The sequence below is a fragment of the Eucyclogobius newberryi genome, unplaced genomic scaffold (assembly GCF_026437365.1).
Source record: "Eucyclogobius newberryi isolate DKJ021-1_F unplaced genomic scaffold, fEucNew1.0.hap1 SCAF_14, whole genome shotgun sequence".
Lineage (NCBI taxonomy): Eukaryota > Metazoa > Chordata > Actinopteri > Gobiiformes > Gobiidae > Eucyclogobius > Eucyclogobius newberryi.
The window spans coordinates 1,261,245-1,282,919 of NW_027315768.1; the positions used below are offsets into that span (position 1 = coordinate 1,261,245).

The 21,675-nt window shown below is 46.2% G+C and overlaps 1 protein-coding gene across 1 annotated transcript in view; it reads left to right on the forward strand.

Annotated features, from left to right (window-relative positions):
• LOC140359284 (thrombospondin-type laminin G domain and EAR repeat-containing protein-like) overlaps positions 1-21,675 on the forward strand; it is a 146,310-nt gene that overhangs the window by 119,358 nt on the left and 5,277 nt on the right. Inside the window, exons 8-12 of the mRNA XM_072444144.1 lie at positions 11,502-11,682; positions 12,829-12,887; positions 13,110-13,286; positions 14,704-14,882; positions 18,451-18,552. Of these exons, the coding sequence (XP_072300245.1) occupies positions 11,502-11,682; positions 12,829-12,887; positions 13,110-13,286; positions 14,704-14,882; positions 18,451-18,552 (698 nt within the window). The remainder of the gene's footprint in view (positions 1-11,501; positions 11,683-12,828; positions 12,888-13,109; positions 13,287-14,703; positions 14,883-18,450; positions 18,553-21,675) is intronic.

Consider the following 21,675-nt stretch of genomic DNA (forward strand, 5'->3'; position numbering starts at 1 on the left):
ATATGGACGTATGTGAATGTATATGTGGACGTATATGTGGACTTATATGGACGTATGTGGATGTGTATGTGGACGTATGTGGATGTATGTGGACGTATATGTGGACGTATATGTGGACGTATGTGGATGTATATGTGGACGTATGTGGATGTATATGTGGACGTATGTGGATGTATATGTGGACGTATATGTGGACGTATGTGGACGTATATGTGGACATATATATGGACGCATATGTGGACGTATGTGGACGTATGTGGACGTATATGTGGACGTATTTGGATGTATACGTGAACGTATATGTGGACGTATATGTGGACGTATGTGGACGTATGTGGATGTATATATGGACGTATGTGAATGTATATGTGGACGTATATGTGGACTTATATGGACGTATGTGGATGTCTATGTGGACGTATGTGGATGTATGTGGATGTATATGTGGACGTATGTGGATGTAAATGTGGACATATGTGGACGTATATGTGGACGTATGTGGATGTATATGTGGACATATGTGGATGTATATGTGGACGTATATGTGGACGTATGTGGACGTATGTGGATGTATATGTGGACGTATGTGGATGTATATGTGGACGTATATGTGGACGTATGTGGATGTATATGTGGACGTATATGTGGACGTATGTGGATGTATATGTGGACGTATATGTGGACGTGTGTGGATGTATATGTGAACGTATATGTGGACGTATGTGGATGTATATGTGGACGTATATGTGGACGTATGTGGACGTATATGTGGACGTATGTGGATGTATATGTGGACGTATGTGGATGTATATGTGGACGTATGTGGACGTATATGTGGACGTATGTGGACGTATGTGGATGTATATGTGGACGTATACGTGGACGTATGTGGATGTATATGTGGATGTATGTGGATGTATATGTGGACGTATGTGGACGTATATGTGGACGTATGTGGATGTATATGTGGACGTATGTGGACGTATATGTGAATGTATGTGGACATATATGTGGATGTATATGTGGATATATGTGGACGTATGTGTGGATGTATATGTGGACGTATATGTGGATGTATATGTGGACGTATGTGGATGTATATGTGGACGTATATGTGGACGTATGTGGATGTATATGTGGACGTATATGTGGACGTATGTGAGTGTATATGTGGACGTATATGTGGACGTATATGTGGACGTATGTGGATGTATATGTGGCCATATGTGGATGTATATGTGGACGTATATGTGGACGTATATGTGGACGTATGTGGATGTAAATGTGGACGTATGTGGATGTATATGTGGACGTATGTGGATGTATATGTGGACGTATATGTGGACGTATATGTGGACGTATGTGGATGTATATGTGGACGTATGTGGATGTATATGTGGACGTATGTGGATGTATATGTGGACGTATATGTGGACGTATGTGGACGTATATGTGGACGTATATATGGACGCATATGTGGACGTATGTGGACGTATATGTGGACGTATGTGTGGACGTATATGTGGATGTATATGTGGACGTATGTGGACGTATATGTGGACGTATTTGGATGTATACGTGAACGTATATGTGGACGTATATGTGGACGTATGTGGACGTATGTGGATGTATATATGGACGTATGTGAATGTATATGTGGACGTATATGTGGACTTATATGGACGTATGTGGATGTATATGTGGACGTATGTGGATGTATATGTGGACGTATATGTGGACGTATGTGGACGTATATGTGGACTATATGTGGACGTATATGTGGACGTATGTGGACGTATATGTGGACGTATAAATGGACATATATGTGGACGTATATGTGGACGTATATGTGGACGTATGTGGACGTATATGTGAATGTATGTGGACATATATGTGGATGTATAAGTGGATATATGTGGACGTATATGTGGACGTATTTGAACATATGTGGACGTATGTGAATGTATATGTGGATGTATATGTGGATGTATATGTGGACGTATGTGGACGTATATGTGGACGTATATGTGGACGTATATGTGGAGGTATGTGGATGTATATGTGGACGTATATGTGGACGTATATGTGGACGTATGTGAACATATGTGGACGTATGTGAATGTATATGTGGATGTATATGTGGACGTATATGGACGTATATGTGGACGTATATGTGGACGTATATGTGGACATATATATTGAGGTATGTTGATGTATATGTGGACGTATGTGGATGTATATGTGGACGTATATGTGGACGTATATGTGGACGTATATATGGACGCATATGTGGACGTATGTGGACGTATATGTGGACGTATGTGTGGACGTATATGTGGATGTATATGCTGACGTATGTGGACGTATATGTGGACGTATTTGGATGTATACGTGAACGTATATGTGGACGTATATGTGGACGTATGTGGACGTATGTGGATGTATATATGGACGTATGTGAATGTATATGTGGACGTATATGTGGACTTATATGGACGTATGTGGATGTGTATGTGGACGTATGTGGATGTATGTGGATGTATATGTGGACGTATGTGGATGTAAATGTGGACATATGTGGACGTATATGTGGACGTATGTGGATGTATATGTGGACATATGTGGATGTATATGTGGACGTATATGTGGACGTATGTGGACGTATGTGGATGTATATGTGGACGTATGTGGATGTATATGTGGACGTGTATGTGGATGTATATGTGGACGTATATGTGGACGTATGTGGATGTATATGTGGACGTATATGTGGACGTGTGTGGATGTATATGTGAACGTATATGTGGACGTATGTGGATGTATATGTGGACGTATATGTTGACGTATGTGGATGTATATGTGGACGTATGTGGATGTATATGTGGACGTATGTGAGTGTATATGTGGACGTATATGTGGACGTATATGTGGACGTATGTGGATGTATATGTGGCCATATGTGGATGTATATGTGGACGTATATGTGGACGTATATGTGGACGTATTTGGATGTAAATGTGGACGTATGTGGATGTATATGTGGACGTATGTGGATGTATATGTGGACGTATATGTGGACGTATGTGGATGTATATGTGGACGTATGTGGATGTATATGTGGACGTATGTGGATGTATATGTGGACGTATATGTGGACGTATGTGGACGTATATGTGGACGTATATATGGACGCATATGTGGACGTATGTGTGGACGTATATGTGGATGTATATGTGGACGTATATGTGGACGTATATGTGGACGTATATGTGGACGTATATGTGGACGTATGTGGACGTATGTGGATGTATATGTGGACGTATGTGGATGTAAATGTGGACATATGTGGTCGTATATGTGGACGTATGTGGATGTATATGTGGACATATGTGGATGTATATGTGGACGTATATGTGGACGTATGTGGACCTATGTGGATGTATATGTGGACGTATGTGGATGTATATGTGGACGTGTATGTGGACGTATGTGGATGTATATGTGGACGTATGTGGATGTATATGTGGACGTATATGTGGACGTGTGTGGATGTATATGTGAACGTATATGTGGACGTATGTGGATGTATATGTGGACGTATGTGGACGTATATGTGGACGTATGTGGATGTATATGTGGATGTGTATGTGGACTATGTGGATGTATATGTGGACGTATACGTGGACGTATGTGGATGTATATGTGGATGTATATGTGGATGTATATGTGGACGTATATGTGGACGTATATGTGGACGTATATGTGGACGTATATGTGGACGTATGTGGACGTATATGTGGACGTATATATGGACATATATGTGGACGTATATGTGGATGTATATGTGGATGTATGTGGATGTATATGTGGACGTATATGTGGACGTATGTGGACGTATATGTGAATGTATGTGGACATATATGTGGATGTATAAGTGGATATATGTGGACGTATGTGAATGTATATGTGGATGTATATGTGGACGTATATGTGGACGTATGTGGACGTATATGTGGACGTATATGTGGACGTATATGTGGATGTATATGTGGACGTATGTGGATGTATATGTGGACGTATATGTGGACGTATGTGGACGTATATGTGAATGTATGTGGACATACATGTGGATGTATATGTGGATATATGTGGACGTATATGTGGACGTATGTGAATGTATATGTGGATGTATATGTGGACGTATATGGACGTATATGTGGACGTATATGTGGACGTATATGTGGACGTATATATTGAGGTATGTGGATGTATATGTGGACGTATGTGGATGTATATGTGGACGTATGTGGATGTATATGTGGACGTATATGTGGACGTATATGTGGACGTATATGTGGACGTATATATGGATGCATATGTGGACGTATGTGGACGTATATGTGGACGTATGTGGATGTAAATGTGGACATATGTGGATGTATATTTGGACGTATGTGGATGTATATGTGGACGTATATGTGGACGTATGTGGATGTATATGTGGACGTATGTGGATGTATATGTGGATGTATATGTGGACTTATGTGGACGTATATGTGGACGTATGTGGATGTATATGTGGACGTATGTGGATGTATATGTGGACGTATGTGGATGTATATGTGAACATATATGTGGACGTATGTGGATGTATATGTGGACGTATGTGGATGTATATGTGGACGTATATGTGGACGTATGTGGATGTATATGTGGACGTATGTGGATGTATATGTGGACGTATATGTGGACGTGTGTGGATGTATATGTGAACGTATATGTGGACGTATGTGGACGTATATGTGGACGTATGTGGATGTATATGTGGATGTGTATGTGGACTATGTGGATGTATATGTGGACGTATACGTGGACGTATGTGGATGTATATGTGGATGTATATGTGGATGTATATGTGGACGTATATGTGGACGTATATGTGGACGTATATGTGGACGTATATGTGGACGTATGTGGACGTATATGTGGACGTATATATGGACATATATGTGGACGTATATGTGGATGTATATGTGGATGTATGTGGATGTATATGTGGACGTATATGTGGACGTATGTGGACGTATATGTGAATGTATGTGGACATATATGTGGATGTATAAGTGGATATATGTGGACGTATATGTGGACGTATGTGAACATATGTGGACGTATGTGAATGTATATGTGGATGTATATGTGGACGTATATGTGGACGTATGTGGACGTATATGTGGACGTATATGTGGACGTATATGTGGATGTATATGTGGACGTATGTGGATGTATATGTGGACGTATATGTGGACGTATGTGGACGTATATGTGAATGTATGTGGACATACATGTGGATGTATATGTGGATATATGTGGACGTATATGTGGACGTATGTGAATGTATATGTGGATGTATATGTGGACGTATATGGACGTATATGTGGACGTATATGTGGACGTATATGTGGACGTATATATTGAGGTATGTGGATGTATATGTGGACGTATATGTGGACGTATATGTGGACGTATACATGGATGCATATGTGGACGTATGTGGACGTATATGTGGACGTATGTGGATGTAAATGTGGACATATGTGGATGTATATTTGGACGTATGTGGATGTATATGTGGACGTATATGTGGACGTATGTGGATGTATATGTGGACGTATGTGGATGTATATGTGGATGTATATGTGGACTTATGTGGACGTATATGTGGACGTATGTGGATGTATATGTGGACGTATGTGGATGTATATGTGGACGTATGTGGATGTATATGTGAACATATATGTGGACGTATGTGGATGTATATGTGGACGTATGTGGACGTATATGTGGACGTATGTGGACGTATGTGGACGTATGTGGATGTATATGTGGACGTATATGTGGACGTATGTGGACGTATATGTGGACGCATATGTGGACGTATGTGGACGTATATGTGGACGTATGTGGATGTATGTGTGGACGTACATGTGGACATATATGTGGACGTATGTGGGTGTATATGTGGACGTATGTGGATGTATATGTGGACGTATATGTGGACGTATGTGGATGTATATGTGGACGTATGTGGATGTATATGTGGATGTATATGTGGACTTTTGTGGACGTATATGTGGACGTATGTGGATGTATATGTGGACGTATGTGGATGTATATGTGGACGTATGTGGATGTATATGTGGACGTATATGTGGACGTATATGTGGATGTATATGTGGACGTATGTGGATGTATATGTGGACGTATATGTGGACGTATGTGGACGTATATGTGAATGTATGTGGACATACATGTGGATGTATATGTGGATATATGTGGACGTATATGTGGACGTATGTGAATGTATATGTGGATGTATATGTGGACGTATATGTGGACGTATGTGGACGTATATATGGAAATATATGTGGACGTATATGTGGATGTATGTGGACGTATGTGGACGTATATTTGGATGTATATGTGGACGTATATGTGGACGTATGTGGACCTATATGTGGATGTATGTGGACGTATATGTGGACGTATTCGTGGATGTATATGTGGACGTATATGTGGACGTATATGGATGTATATGTGGATGTATGTGGATGTATATGTGGACGTATATGTGGACGTATATGTGGACCTATATGTGGATGTATGTGGACGTATGTGGATGTATATGTGGACGTATGTGGAAGTAAATCTGGACGTATATGTGGACGTATGTGGATGTATATGTTGACGTATATGTGGACGTATGTGGACGTATATGTGAATGTATGTGGACATATATGTGGATGTATATGTGGATGTATATGTGGACATATATGTGGATGTATATGTGGACGTATATGTGGACGTATGTTGACGTATATGTGGACGTATATGTGGACGTATATGTGGACGTATATGTGGAGGTATGTGGATGTATATGTGGACGTATATGTGGATGTATATGTGGACGTATGTGGATGTATATGTGGACGTATGTGGATGTATATGTGGGCGTATGTGGATGTAGATGTGGATGTATATGTGGACGTATGTGGACGTATATGTGGACGTATATATGGACGCATATGTGGACGTATGTGGACGTATATGTGGACGTATATGTGGACGTATGTGGACGTATATGTGGACGTATATGATCCCTGTGCAGACTCTGTTTGCTACTTAAAGTGCATACGACAAATGTTTACTGTCTAATTTTGAGTTTATTTGGTGTATTTATATCTGTTGTACATAATATACTATAAATTATAGTTTTACACCAAAAAAGTTTAGAAATCTTTAGAAAATGACAGGAAGTGACATCACACTAGGTACACTCAGTCCAGACAAACTTTATGCAGTTTTCAGACAAAAGAAACAACCTTTTTGACATTTTATTTCATTAAATTCAACAAAATAAAGCTGCTCACATATATTTTCATGCGTCACATAAAAAATGTGCTTTTCCCAGTGTTTGCAGGATAATTTCCCAGTGTGATGTCATCAATTACAAACAGGAAATGAAATTATAAATCACATTATAATTTTTAGCAAATTCTTAAATATATAAAACTTAACTGTATTTCTGTTTGATGAGTCGTCCAACCTGTCTTAGGCACTTTAAAGCACATATTATTTTATAACGTGTAATATGTTTATGCCCATGAAAGTTGTTTAATTATGATTATCTCGTCCATGTGGAGATAGTAACATGTGCGTCATGAGATGTTTTTGTTCTCTGTGTTCTCTGTGTTCTCTGGGTTCTCTGTGTTGTCTGTGTTCTCTGGGTTCTCTGTGTTCTCTGGGTTCTCTAGGTTCTCTGTGTTCTCTGTGTTCTCTGGGTTCTCTGGGTTCTCTATGTTGTCTGTGTTCTCTGGGTTCTCTGTGTTCTCTGGGTTCTCTGTGTTCTCTGGGTTCTCTAGGTTCTCTGTGTTCTCTATGTTGTCTGTGTTCTCTGGGTTCTCTGTGTTCTCTGGGTTCTCTAGGTTCTCTGTGTTCTCTGTGTTCTCTGGGTTCTCTGGGTTCTCTGGGTTCTCTGTGTTCTCTGTGTTCTCTGTGTTCTCTGTGTTCTCTGGGTTCTCTGTGTTTTCTGTGTTCTCTGTGTTCTCTGGGTTCTCTGGGTTCTCTGGGTTCTCTGTGTTCTCTGGGTTCTCTGTGTTTTCTGGGTTCTCTGTGTTCTCTGGGTTCCCTGGGTTCTCTAGGTTCTCTGTGTTCTCTGTGTTCTCTGGGTTCTCTGGGTTCTCTGTGTTCTCTGGGTTCTCTGTGTTCTCTGGGTTCTCTGGGTTCTCTGGGTTCTCTAGGTTCTCTAGGTTCTCTGTGTTCTCTGTGTTCTCTGTGTTTTCTGGGTTCTCTGTGTTCTCTGGGTTCTCTGGGTTCTCTGGGTTCTCTGTGTTCTCTAGGTTATCTGTGTTCTCTGGGTTCTCTGGGTTCTCTATGTTCTCTGTGTTCTCCAGGTTCTCTATGTTCTCTGTGTCCTCTGTTTTCTGGTTTCTCTGTGTTCTCTGTGTTCTCTGTGTTCTCTGTGTTCTCCGGGTTCTCTATGTTCTCTGTGTTCTCTCTGTTCTCTGTGTCCTCTGTGTTCTCTGTGTTCTCTCTGTTCTCTGTGTTCTTTGGGTTCTCTGTGTTCTCTGTGTTCTCTGTGTTCTCTGGGTTCTCTGTGTTCTCTGTGTTCTCTGTGTTCTCTGGGTTCTCTGTGTTCTCTGTGTTCTTTGTGTACTCTGTGTTCTCTGTGTTCTCTCTGTTCTCTCTGTTCTCTCTGTTCTCTCTGTTCTCTGTGTTCTCTGTGTCCTCTGTGTTTTCTGGGTTCTCTGTGTTCTCTGGGTTCTCTGGGTTCTCTGTGTTCTCTGGGTTCTCTGTGTTCTCTAGGTTCTCTATGTTCTCTGTGTTCTCCAGGTTCTCTATGTTCTCTGTGTCCTCTGTTTTCTGGGTTCTCTGTGTTCTCTGTGTTCTCTGGGTTATCTGTGTTTTCTGGGTTCTCTGGGTTCTCTGTGTTCTCTGGGTTCTCTAGGTTCTCTGTGTTCTCTGTGTTCTCTGGGTTCTCTGGGTTCTCTGGGTTCTCTGTGTTCTCTGGGTTCTCTGTGTTTTCTGGGTTCTCTGTGTTCTCTGGGTTCTCTGGGTTCTCTAGGTTCTCTGTGTTCTCTGTGTTCTCTGTGTTCTCTGGGTTCTCTGTGTTCTCTGTGTTCTCTGGGTTCTCTGGGTTCTCTGTGTTCTCTGGGTTCTCTGTGTTCTCTGGGTTCTCTGGGTTCTCTGGGTTCTCTAGGTTCTCTAGGTTCTCTGTGTTCTCTGTGTTCTCTGTGTTTTCTGGGTTCTCTGTGTTCTCTGGGTTCTCTGGGTTCTCTGTGTTCTCTGGGTTCTCTGTGTTCTCTGGGTTCTCTGTGTTCTCTAGGTTATCTGTGTTCTCTGGGTTCTCTGGGTTCTCTATGTTCTCTGTGTTCTCCAGGTTCTCTATGTTCTCTGTGTCCTCTGTTTTCTGGGTTATCTGTGTTCTCTGTGTTCTCTGTGTTCTCCGGGTTCTCTATGTTCTCTGTGTTCTCTCTGTTCTCTCTGTTCTCTGTGTCCTCTGTGTTCTCTGTGTTCTCTCTGTTCTCTGTGTTCTTTGGGTTCTCTGTGTTCTCTGTGTTCTCTGTGTTCTCTGTGTTCTCTGGGTTCTCTGTGTTCTCTGTGTTCTCTGTGTTCTCTGGGTTCTCTGTGTTCTCTGTGTTCTCTGTGTACTCTGTGTTCTCTGTGTTCTCTCTGTTCTCTCTGTTCTCTCTGTTCTCTGTGTCCTCTATGTTTTCTGGGTTCTCTGTGTTTTCTGTGTTTTCTGGGTTCTCTGTGTTCTCTGTGTTCTCTGGGTTCTCTGTGTTCTCTAGGTTCTCTGGGTTCTCTATGTTCTCTGTGTTCTCCAGGTTCTCTATGTTCTCTGTGTCCTCTGTTTTCTGGGTTCTCTGTGTTCTCTGTGTTCTCCGGGTTCTCTCTGTTCTCTGTGTCCTCTGTGTTCTCTGTGTTCTCTGTGTTCTCTCTGTTCTCTGTGTTCTTTGGGTTCTCTGTGTTCTCTGGGTTCTCTGTGTTCTCTGTGTTCTCTGTGTTCTCTGTGTTTTCTGGGTTCTCTGTGTTTTCTGGGTTCTCTGTGTTCTCTGGGTTCTCTGGGTTCTCTGTGTTCTCTGGGTTCTCTGTGTTCTCTGTGTTCTCCGGGTTCTCTATGTTCTCTGTGTTCTCTCTGTTCTCTCTGTTCTCTGTGTCCTCTGTGTTCTCTGTGTTCTCTGTGTTCTCTGTGTTCTCTCTGTTCTCTGTGTTCTTTGGGTTCTCTGTGTTCTCTGTGTTCTCTGTGTTCTCTGGGTTCTCTGTGTTCTCTGTGTTCTCTGTGTTCTCTGGGTTCTCTGTGTTCTCCGGGTTCTCTATGTTCTCTGTGTTCTCTCTGTTCTCTCTGTTCTCTGTGTCCTCTGTGTTCTCTGTGTTCTCTGTGTTCTCTCTGTTCTCTGTGTTCTTTGGGTTCTCTGTGTTCTCTGGGTTCTCTGTGTTCTCTGTGTTCTCTGTGTTCTCTGTGGTTTCTGGGTTCTCTGTGTTTTCTGGGTTCTCTGTGTTCTCTGGGTTCTCTGGGTTCTCTGTGTTCTCTGGGTTCTCTGTGTTCTCTAGGTTATCTGTGTTCTCTGGGTTCTCTGGGTTCTCTATGTTCTCTGTGTTCTCCAGGTTCTCTATGTTCTCTGTGTCCTCTGTTTTCTGGGTTCTCTGTGTTCTCTGTGTTCTCTGTGTTCTCTGTGTTCTCTGTGTTCTCCGGGTTCTCTATGTTCTCTGTGTTCTCCAGGTTCTCTATGTTCTCTGTGTCCTCTGTTTTCTGGGTTCTCTCTGTTCTCTCTGTTCTCTGTGTCCTCTGGGTTCTCTGTGTTCTCTGTGTTCTCTGTGTTCTCTCTGTTCTCTGTGTTCTTTGGGTTCTCTGTGTTCTCTGTGTTCTCTGTGTTTTCTGGGTTCTCTGTGTTTTCTGTGTTCTCTGTGTTCTCTGTGTTCTCTCTGTTCTCTCTGTTCTCTGTGTTCTCTGTGTCCTCTGTGTTTTCTGGGTTCTCTGTGTTCTCTGTGTTCTCTGTGTTCTCTGTGTTCTCTGGGTTCTCTGTGTTCTCTGTGTTCTCTGTGTTCTCTGGGTTCTCTGTGTTCTCCGGGTTCTCTATGTTCTCTGTGTTCTCTCTGTTCTCTCTGTTCTCTGTGTCCTCTGTGTTCTCTGTGTTCTCTGTGTTCTCTCTGTTCTCTGTGTTCTTTGGGTTCTCTGTGTTCTTTGGGTTCTCTGTGTTCTCTGTGTTCTCCGGCTTCTTCCAAACACATGCATGTATCAATTGGAAACTGTAAATTGTCCCTTGTCTGTGTGTCTCTGTCTCTGTGTCAACCCTACGATGAGCTGGCCCCTGTACCCCGCCTAAGGCCCAAAGTCACTTCCTCTGCTGTAACAGCAGTACTCAAAACTGTACAAATGACAAAGTGCTAAAACTCATACATAACCCGTCAAGATGATATCAGTCTTCAATCTTCTGCAGCACTACTTAGTGGTGGCGAACTCAGCAGCGCTGCAGCCCGAGCGCTCGGCGCTGTACAGATGGAGCCCGGCCCGGAGACGCTTTGTGCAACATCAGAGCATCGAGACGCACTTGGCTTTGGACTGGGAGGCCTTCCACATCCACAACCACAGCTTCCTGGTGGTGGCCAATCACAGGAGAGGTACATGTCCTTCTCACTATCTGCTGTTTGAAGTCAAGCGTGATTACGGCACGTGTTCCTCCACCAGGAGATATAGTCCTTTCATGAGAGTTAGCATCAAACACCTGACGGTGTCCAGGCTTGTTCTGAAGCTCCGATCATCTCTGATCACACACTCTGAACCACAAACCACACCAAGAGAAGAGCCGCCCCAGCCGCCCCAGCCGCCCCAGTGGCCCCTGATCTGCTCTGAAGACTTCTGAGGCCAAAGAGGGGGAGGGGGGGTAGAAAGAGGAGACGTGCCTATTACAGGAGAAAAACAGGAGGTTAGATAAGATAAGATCACTTTATTGTCATTTCACATGTTATTTACAAGAAACACTCAGGGAAACACAGCCATTTCTCACCAGCAAGTTCAAAGATGACAAAAGTAATAATAAATATGTTACTAAAATGATTTAAATCCTAGAACAGGTCAGACAGGTTGTGTGTCGAGTTCAGGGTTACAGATGATCATGAGGACGTGTGTGTGTGTGTGTCTGTGTGTGTGTGTGTGTGTGTGTGTGTGTATGTGTGTGTGTGTGTGTGTATGTGTATGTGTGTGTGTGAGTCTCTGTGTGTGTGTGTGTGTGTCTGTGTGTGTGTGTGTGTGTATGTGTGTGTGTGTGTCTGTGTGTGTGTGTGTGTGTGTGTGTGTCTGTGTGTGTGAGTCTGTGTGTGTGTGTGTGTCTGTGTGTGTGTGTGTGTGTGTCTGTGTGTGTGTGTGTGTGTGTGTGTGTGTGTGTCTGTGTGTGTGTATGTGTATGTGTGTGTGTGAGTCTGTGTGTCTGTGTGTGTGTGTATGTGTATGTGTGTGTGTGAGTCTCTGTGTGTGTGTGTGTGTGTGTCTGTGTGTGTGTGTGTGTGTGTGTGTGTGTGTCTGTGTGTGTGTGTGTGTGTGTGTGTCTGTGTGTGTGTGTGTGTATGTGTATGTGTGAGTCTGTGTGTGTGTGTGTGTCTGTGTGTGTGTGTGTGTATGTGTGTGTGTGTGTGTGTGTGTCTGTGTGTGTGTGTGTGTGTGTGTGTGTCTGTGTGTGTGTGTGTGTATGTGTGTGTGTGAGTCTGTGTGTGTGTGTGTGTGTGTCTGTGTGTGTGTGTCTGTGTGTGTGTGTGTGTCTGTGTCTTCAGCTCAAGACTCCGACCACAACATCTACAGTGTCATCTACCGATGGAACCCTCTCACCAAGGTATGTCCTGCTCCCTCAAGGTATGTCCTGCTCCCTCAAGGTATGTCCTGCTCCCTCAAGGTATGTCCTGCTCCCTCAAGGTATGTCCTGCTCCCTCAAGGTATGTCCTGCTCCCTCAAGGTATGTCCTGCTCCTTCACATGTACAGGTCTAGTTCTTAATCATGAAAAGAGTGAAACAGTGAAATGCAACCCTCAGACACAGTGGTCCTTCTGTGTTCCAGCGGCTGGAGGTCTTCCAGAAGCTTCGCACTGTGGGGGCTTATGACTGGGAGTTCTTCTCAGTGCAACAGCACCATTTCCTGGTGGTGGCCAACACCTTTGACGGCAGGACCACCTCTGTCAGCTCCACCATCTTCATATGGAGCCAGGGACACTTCCAGCACTTTCAGGACATTCTGGTGAGTAGCCATCAGTGCCACTTGTCTAAAGAAATTATGTCCCTTTAGAGAATGGCTGTGTCTCATGTGTCTCATGTGTCTCATGTGCCTCATGTGTCTCAGTGTCTCATGTGTCTCATGTGTGCCAAGTGCCTCATGTGTCTCATGTGTCTCATGTGTCTCATGTGTCTCATGTGTGCCAAGTGCCTCATGTGTCTCATGTGTCTCATGTGTGCCAAGTGTCTCATGCGTCTCATGTGTCTCATGTGTCTCATGTGTCTCATGTGTGCCAAGTGTCTCAAGTGTCTCATGTGTCTCATGTGTCTCATGTGTGCCATGTGTCTCATGTGTCTCATGTGTCTCATGTGTGCCAAGTGCCTCATGTGTCTCATGTGTCTCATGTGTCTCATGTGTCTCATGTGTCTCATGTGTGCCAAGTGCCTCATGTGTCTCATGTGTCTCATGTGTGCCAAGTGCCTCATGTGTCTCATGTGTCTCATGTGTGCCAAGTGTCTCATGTGTCTCATGTGTGCCAAGTGTCTCATCTGTCTCATGTGTCTCATGTGTCTCATGTGTCTCATGTGTCTCATGTGTCTCATGTGTGCCAAGTGTCTCATGTGTCTCAGTGTCTCATGTGTCTCATGTGTGCCATGTGTCTCATGTGTCTCATGTGTGCCAAGTGTCTCATCTGTCTCATGTGTCTCATGTGTCTCATGTGTCTCATGTGTCTCATGTGTCTCATGTGTGCCAAGTGTCTCATGTGTCTCATGTGTGCCAAGTGTCTCATCTGTCTCATGTGTCTCATGTGTCTCATGTGTCTCATGTGTGCCAAGTGTCTCATGTGTCTCATGTGTGCCAAGTGTCTCATCTGTCTCATGTGTCTCATGTGTCTCATGTGTCTCATGTGTCTCATGTGTCTCATGTGTGCCAAGTGTCTCATGTGTCTCAGTGTCTCATGTGTCTCATGTGTGCCATGTGTCTCATGTGTCTCATGTGTGCCAAGTGTCTCATCTGTCTCATGTGTCTCATGTGTCTCATGTGTCTCATGTGTCTCATGTGTCTCATGTGTGCCAAGTGTCTCATGTGTCTCATGTGTGCCAAGTGTCTCATCTGTCTCATGTGTCTCATGTGTCTCATGTGTCTCATGTGTCTCATGTGTCTCATGTGTGCCAAGTGTCTCATGTGTCTCAGTGTCTCATGTGTCTCATGTGTGCCATGTGTCTCATGTGTCTCAGTGTCTCATGTGTCTCATGTGTGCCAAGTGTCTCATGTGTCTCAGTGTCTCATGTGTCTCATGTGTGCCATGTGTCTCATGTGTCTCAGTGTCTCATGTGTCTCATGTGTGCCATGTGTCTCATGTGTCTCATGTGTGCCAAGTGTCTCATCTGTCTCATGTGTCTCACGTGTCTCATGTGTCTCATGTGTCTCATGTGTGTAGACACAGGGGGCAGTGGACTGGGAGGCCTTCTCCTTCGAGGGCAGGTACTTCCTGGCTGTGGCCAACAGTCAGAGAGTTTCTGATAGAGGCCCGAGTGACTACAGCATCAACTCCACCGTCTACGAACTCAACCCACTCACCCTCACCTTCCAGCGCTTCCAGGATATCCTCACGCACAGGTTCGTCCTCCTCGTGCACAGGTTCGGATTATTGCCCCTGATGATGTCATTCCAGGGATAAACCACCAGTACTTGGGTGATCTATACCACCCTGATACCTCTCCTTAAACATGCTCTGACACCTCTCCTTTAATGTGCTCTGATACCTCTCCTTTAATATGCTCTGATACTTCTCCTTTAACATGCTCTGATACCTCTCCTTTAACATGCTCTGATACCTCTCCATCCATCCATTTTCTGCCGCTTTATCCGGGGCCGGGTCGTGGGGGCAGCAGTCTGAGCAGGGACTCCCAGACTTCCTTCTCCCCAGACACTTCCTCTAACTCCTCCGGGGGGATCCCGAGGCGTTCCCAGGCCAGCCGAGAGACATAGTCTCTCCAGCGTGTCCTGGGTCTTCCCCGGGGCCTCTTCCCGGTGGGACATGCCTGAAACACCTCCCGAGGGAGGCGCCCAGGAGGCATCCGGAACAGATGCCCGAGCCACCTCAGCTGGCTCCTCTCGACGTGGAGGAGCAGCGGCTCTACTCCGAGCTCCCCCCGTGTGGCCGAGCTCCTCACCCTATCTCTAAGGGAGCGCCCAGCCACACGGCGGAGGAAACTCATTTCGACCGCTTGTATCCGCGATCTTGTTCTTTCGGTCACTACCCAAAGCTCATGACCATAGGTGAGGTCAGAACGTAGACCGACCAGTAAACAGAGAGCTTTGCCTTTGGGCTCAGCTCCCTCTTTACCACAACGGTCCGATGCAGCGACTGCATCACTGCAGCCGCTGCACCGATCCGCCTGTCGATCTCACGCTCCATCCTTCCCTCACTCGTGAACAAGACCCTGAGATACTTGAACTCCTCCACTTGGGGCAAGGACACCCCACCCACCTGGAGAGGGCAAGCCACCTTTTTCCGGTCGAGAACCATGGCCTCGGATTTGGAGCTGATTCTCATCCCAGCCGCTTCACACTCGGCTGCAAACCGTCCCAGTGCATGTTGCAGGTCCGGGTTTGATGGAGCCATCAGGACAACATCGTCTGCAAACAGCAGAGATGGAATCCTCTGGTCCCCAAACCGGACACCCTCCGACCCCTGACTGCGCCTAGAAATTCTATCCATAAAAAATTATGAACAGAACCGGTGACAAAGGGCAGCCCTGGCGGAGTCCAACATGCACTGGGAACAGGTCTGACTTACTGCCGGCAATGCGAACACAGCTCCTGCTCCGGTCATACAGGGACCGGACAGCCCTGAGCAAAGGGCCCCGGACCCCGTACTCCCGGAGCACCCCCCAAAGGACACCCCGAGGGACACGGTCGAAAGCCTTCTCCAGATCCACAAAGCACATGTAGACTGGTTGGGCAAACTCCCATGAGCCCTCGAGCACCCGATGGAGGGTATAGAGCTGGTCCAGTGTTCCACGACCGGGACGAAAACCACTCTGCTCCTCCTGAATCCGAGGTTCAACTATCGGTCGGATTCTCCTCTCCAGAACCTTGGAATAGACCTTACCCGGGAAGCTGAGGAGTGTGATCCCTCTGTAGTTGGAACACACCCTCCGGTCCCCCTTCTTAAACAGAGGGACCACCACCCCGGTCTGCCAGTCCAGAGGCACGGTCCCCGACCGCCACGCAATGTTGCAGAGACGTGTCAGCCAAGACAGTCCTACAACATCCAGATACTTTAGGTACTCAGGGTGGATCTCATCCACCCCCGGAGCCCTGCCACCGAGGAGTTTGCGAACAACCTCAGTGACTTCAGCTTGGGTGATGGATGAGCCAGCCTCCGAGTCCCCGGTGTCTACTTCCTCTTCGGAAGACGTGACTGAGGGATTAAGGAGATCCTCAAAGTATTCCTTCCACCGTCCGACGACATCCCCAGTTGAGGTCAGCAGGCCTCCACCCGCACCGTAAACGGTGTTGGTGAGACACTGCTTCCCCCTCCTGAGGCGCCGGACGGTTTGCCAGAATTTCTTTGGTGCCGACCGATAGTCCTCCTCCATGGCCTCCCCGAACTCCTCCCAGGCCCGGGTTTTTGCCTCTGCGACAGCACGAGCCGCGGCTCGCTTGGCCTGCCGATACCCGTCGATGACCTCCGGAGACCTACAAGCCAGAGTGGCCTGATAGGCCTCCTTCTTCAGTCTGACGGCATCCCTTACTTCCGGTGTCCACCACCGGGTTCGGGGGTTGCCGCCACGACAGGCACCGGAGACCTTGCGACCACAACTCCGAGCAGCCGCATCAACAATGGAGGCGGAGAACATGGTCCACTCGGACTCAATGTCCCCAACCTCCCCCGGGACATGGGAGAAGCTCTCCCGGAGGTGCGAGTTGAATACCCTACTGACAGAGGGCTCCACTAGACGTTCCCAACAGACCCTCACAATGCGCTTGGGTCTGCCAAGTCTGTCCGGCTTCCTCCTCCGCCAGCGGATCCAACTCACCACCAGGTGGTGATCGGTTGACAACTCTGCCCCTCTCTTCACTCGAGTGTCCAAGACACGTGGCCGGAGGTCTGATGACACGACAACAAAGTCGATCATTGACCTCCGGCCTAGGGTGTCCTGGTGCCATGTGCACTGATGGACACCCTTGTGCTTGAACATGGTGTTCGTTATGGACAATCCGTGGCTAGCACAGAAGTCCAATAACTGAACACCGCTCGGGTTCAGATCGGGGAAGCCGTTCTTCCCGATCACCCCTCTCCAGGTGTCACTGTCATTGCCCACGTGGGCGTTGAAGTCCCCCAGTAGAACAACGGAGTCCCCGGTCGGTGCACTGTCCAGCCCCCCTCGAAGAGATGGGTTCCAGAGCCCAAACTGTGCGTGGAGGTGAGGCCGACTATATCTAGTTGGTATCGCTCAGCCTCCCGCACAAGCTCAGGCTCTTTCCCCCCCAGCGAGGTGACATTCCATGTCCCCAGAGTTAGTCTCTGTGTCTGGAGATCTGGTCGCCGAGGCCCCTGACGTCGACTGCCGCCCAGATCTCTGATACCTCTCCTTTAACATAATCTGATACCCCTCTTTTAGCTCTGATACCTCTCCTTTAACATGCTCTGAGACCCCTCCTTTAACATGCTCTGATACCTCTCCTTTAACATGCTCTGACACCTCTCCTTTAATATGCTCTGACACCTCTCCTTTAATATGCTCTGATACCTCTCCTTTAACATGCTCTGATACCTCTCCTTTAATATGCTCTGACACCTCTCCTTTAATATGCTCTGATACCTCTCCTTTAACATGCTCTGATACCTCTCCTTTAACATGCTCTGATACCTCTTCTTTAATATGCCTGTGGTCCTCCTCCTCACCCTGTGGTCCTCCTCCTCACCCTGTGGTCCTCCTCCTCACCCTATGGTCCTCCTCCTCCTCACCCTGTGGTCCTCCTCCTCACCCTGTGGTCCTCCTCCTCACCCTATGGTCCTCCTCCTCCTCACCCTGTGGTCCTCCTCCCCACCCTGTGGTCCTCCTCCTCACCCTATGGTCCTCCTCCTCCTCACCCTGTGGTCCTCCTCCTCACCCTGTGGTCCTCCTCCACACCCTGTGGTCCTCCTCTTCACCTCTTCTGATGATCTGTGCAGTGCGGTGGACTGGGAGTTCTTCACTGTGGGAGACGAGAGGTTCTTGGTGGTAGGAAACTCTCATGATGGCAGTTCCTATTCTCTGAACAGCGTCATCTACAGGTGAGTGTGTGAACTGCAGCAGCAGATGTAAATTGTATTTGTGTTGAGCTGAAGTTGCCTGTTGTTGGACGGGAATGGGACATTGAGACATTACAGTTTTGACCTCAGGGAAACACCATCTCCGCCGCCGCTGAACAAGACTCGGCGTAGACTCTCCCGGCTCTTAAGGTGTGGAGATAACTTTACAACAGGTGGCCCTCATGTTGCATATAATGCGGTGTGACATGCAATGCATACCGTGGCCCGAGCTGCTGTTGACTCGTCAGATCACGCCATGGTTCACCTGTCCCCCACGTACATCCGCCACAGCCCTCCAGAGCCCCCTCACCGGGCCCTCCAGCGCCCCCTCACCGGGCCCTCCAGAGCCCCCTCACCGGGCCCTCCAGCGCCCCCTCACCGGGCCCTCCAGAGCCCCCTCACCGGGCCCTCCAGAGCCCCCTCACCGGGCCCTCCAGCGCCCCCTCACCGGGCCCTCCAGAGCCCCCTCACCGGGCCCTCCAGAGCCCCCTCACCGGGCCCTCCAGAGCCCCCTCACCGGGCCCTCCAGAGCCCCCTCACAGGGCATTGGGTTCAGTTTCACAGGGAAGAGAGAGAGAGTGAGCCAGGGACAAAAGGGAGACTAATGACCCATTAGCCTGTTCCCATCCACCTCTTTCGCCCTGTGCACAATGGCTGGACCCAAATGTCATTGCTTATTAAAAGAGGATCTTATGTTCCACATGTGAGTGTGATGCATCATGGGAAAGCTTAGGCCTTCTAGTTTCTGCAGATGTGCACATGTCACACTGTCAGGGCTTCAGAACTTACACTACAGAAGCACAAACATAAACAAAACATCCTTTTTTAGTCTCGTCTGAACATTGTCCATGTGTAAAGGTCCTGAGCAGGACATACTTCATTGTGTTTATGCTGTTCACTGCACATGATGTTGTCATGACAACAACTGTGTAAAGTTTCACATCTCTAGAACAGAAGCATTTTGGTGCTTTGACCTTTTTGTATCAAAAAGTATATTCAAGTGAACCAAATATGTACCAACTGTGCCAAACTGTTTTATTACAATTTTAGCTCCTCTATGATCATAAAACATACATTTGATGTTTTGTACAACCACTAATACTATTATAACTGCTAAAAACAATAATCTTTAAAATTATGTATAACTTGCTGGTATTGACCACGAAAATAAAAGTGATGATGTAATAGAACTTTTAAAGTCTGGTCGCCCGCGGGCGGGTGGGCGTGAACAGGTTAAAGGACTGATAGTAAACAAGAGGCTAGCCTGTGTAAGAGGTGTAAGTTTCTGTTGAAACAAACAACTTCTACTTCCCGCCAGGTGGGCGGGGCTTACCACAGAGTAGGATAAATATCTGAGTTCCCGGTCTAAATTCTCAGATTGACAATGACTCTTGGATGAGAGTCGAAACGTCTTGTTTTTTCTAAAACTGAGTCCAGATGAAACAACTGAACCTTTTTCTACAATGGAACTCTCCTGGACGAATGAGGGACGACACCGACATGCTTCCAAATACAAAGCAAACAGCAGGAGAGACCAGGCACAGCCCTGTCTCACTATCAAGAAATTAGACACACGCCAATGCTATTCCTTGACACACAGAGAACACAATTCAACTTAGAAAATGAAACGATACAGAAACGTCACACTTTTGTGTAGCATGCATGGGAGAAACCGCCGAGCCGGGTCACCAGGCTGTTGTGAGCTGCCTGGCGACCCTCCTTAGTCTCACAACGTTTTTTCTCATGCAGGTTGGTTTTATTAGATATTCTGGAATAGGCGGGTCACATTTCTCATTGGTCAGCTTCACATCAAGGCACTTAAGCCTGGGTAATGTTTACCCAAACCCCTCTGGGCTAACATTCTTTGGCCCATCTTTACAACCCCCCACAAACACAGTTTGTCACATGCCGTTTTTCTCTGACTAATGATGCAGATAATATACTATTATGCAGATAAAATACATCACAGAAATATAATCATATATTCACATTTTATCACATTTGTCTCCTGTTTATCAAAGCATTAGTCACTGTCTCATATGCCAAACACATTACTCTTTTTAGTTTTCAACATGTCTTTCATATTGTTGTTAAAATGACACTTTTACACTCAAAAGGTTATTCACATTTCTCAACATTGAACAAACTCCTTTTCTCTCGGCCCACAACATTTCTACTGCATTACTGTCCTAAATTTAGTGTCAGATTGGTCAATCTCTGTAATTTGACAAACAGACAATTTATTCTGTCTATAATTTTGAGCGGTGTGATGGGAAATATAGAAGTACAAGCGGAAGGCCCTTAAACCTGCTGCTCTCTGGTCAGTTTGACTCGTCAGGGACCTCTGGACACCCCAATAGAATCAAATACGTAGTATCAGGTGCTGCTGGGACCAGACCGTCCACTAACCTCTCGACCTTGACCCTGCGGTATGGTTCTGGGTGATGTTGGTCTTTGTTATGACCATGGCTGGCCACAAAAGGGATACATAGGCACAAGTGTCCCCACATCACCATACGTCCTCTCAGCACTGTGTCCCCACATCACCATACGTCCTCTCAGCACTGTGTCCCCACATCACCATACGTCCTCTCAGCACTGTGTCCCCACATCACCATACGTCCTCTCAGCACTGTGTCCCCACATCACCATACGTCCTCTCAGCACTGTGTCCCCACATCACCATACGTCCTCTCAGCACTGTGTCCCCACATCACCATACGTCCTCTCAGCACTGTGTCCCCACATCACCATACGTCCTCGTTTGGTTTCTTAAGAGACCTCCTCCCGCTGCTTTTCGGTCACACCTATGACACATATGAACTGGTACACTTCCAATCTCAATGCATAATCTCATGAACATTGCATGTAGTGATGTTGTAGCAGATAAAAAATGCACTCTTAGTTAGTGCAAACAACAGTGACAACAATATTATGCCATTGTGTTTCTTTAGCTACTGCCATGTCAATTATACATTATACATTATACATTTCATAACCTTTTGCATCAAGTTGATCACTTATTTTCTTCCCTCTATTTTCACATTTACTGTATATGATCGATGTATGATGATCGATTGTTCGGCGCATAATACAGGTGTTCAT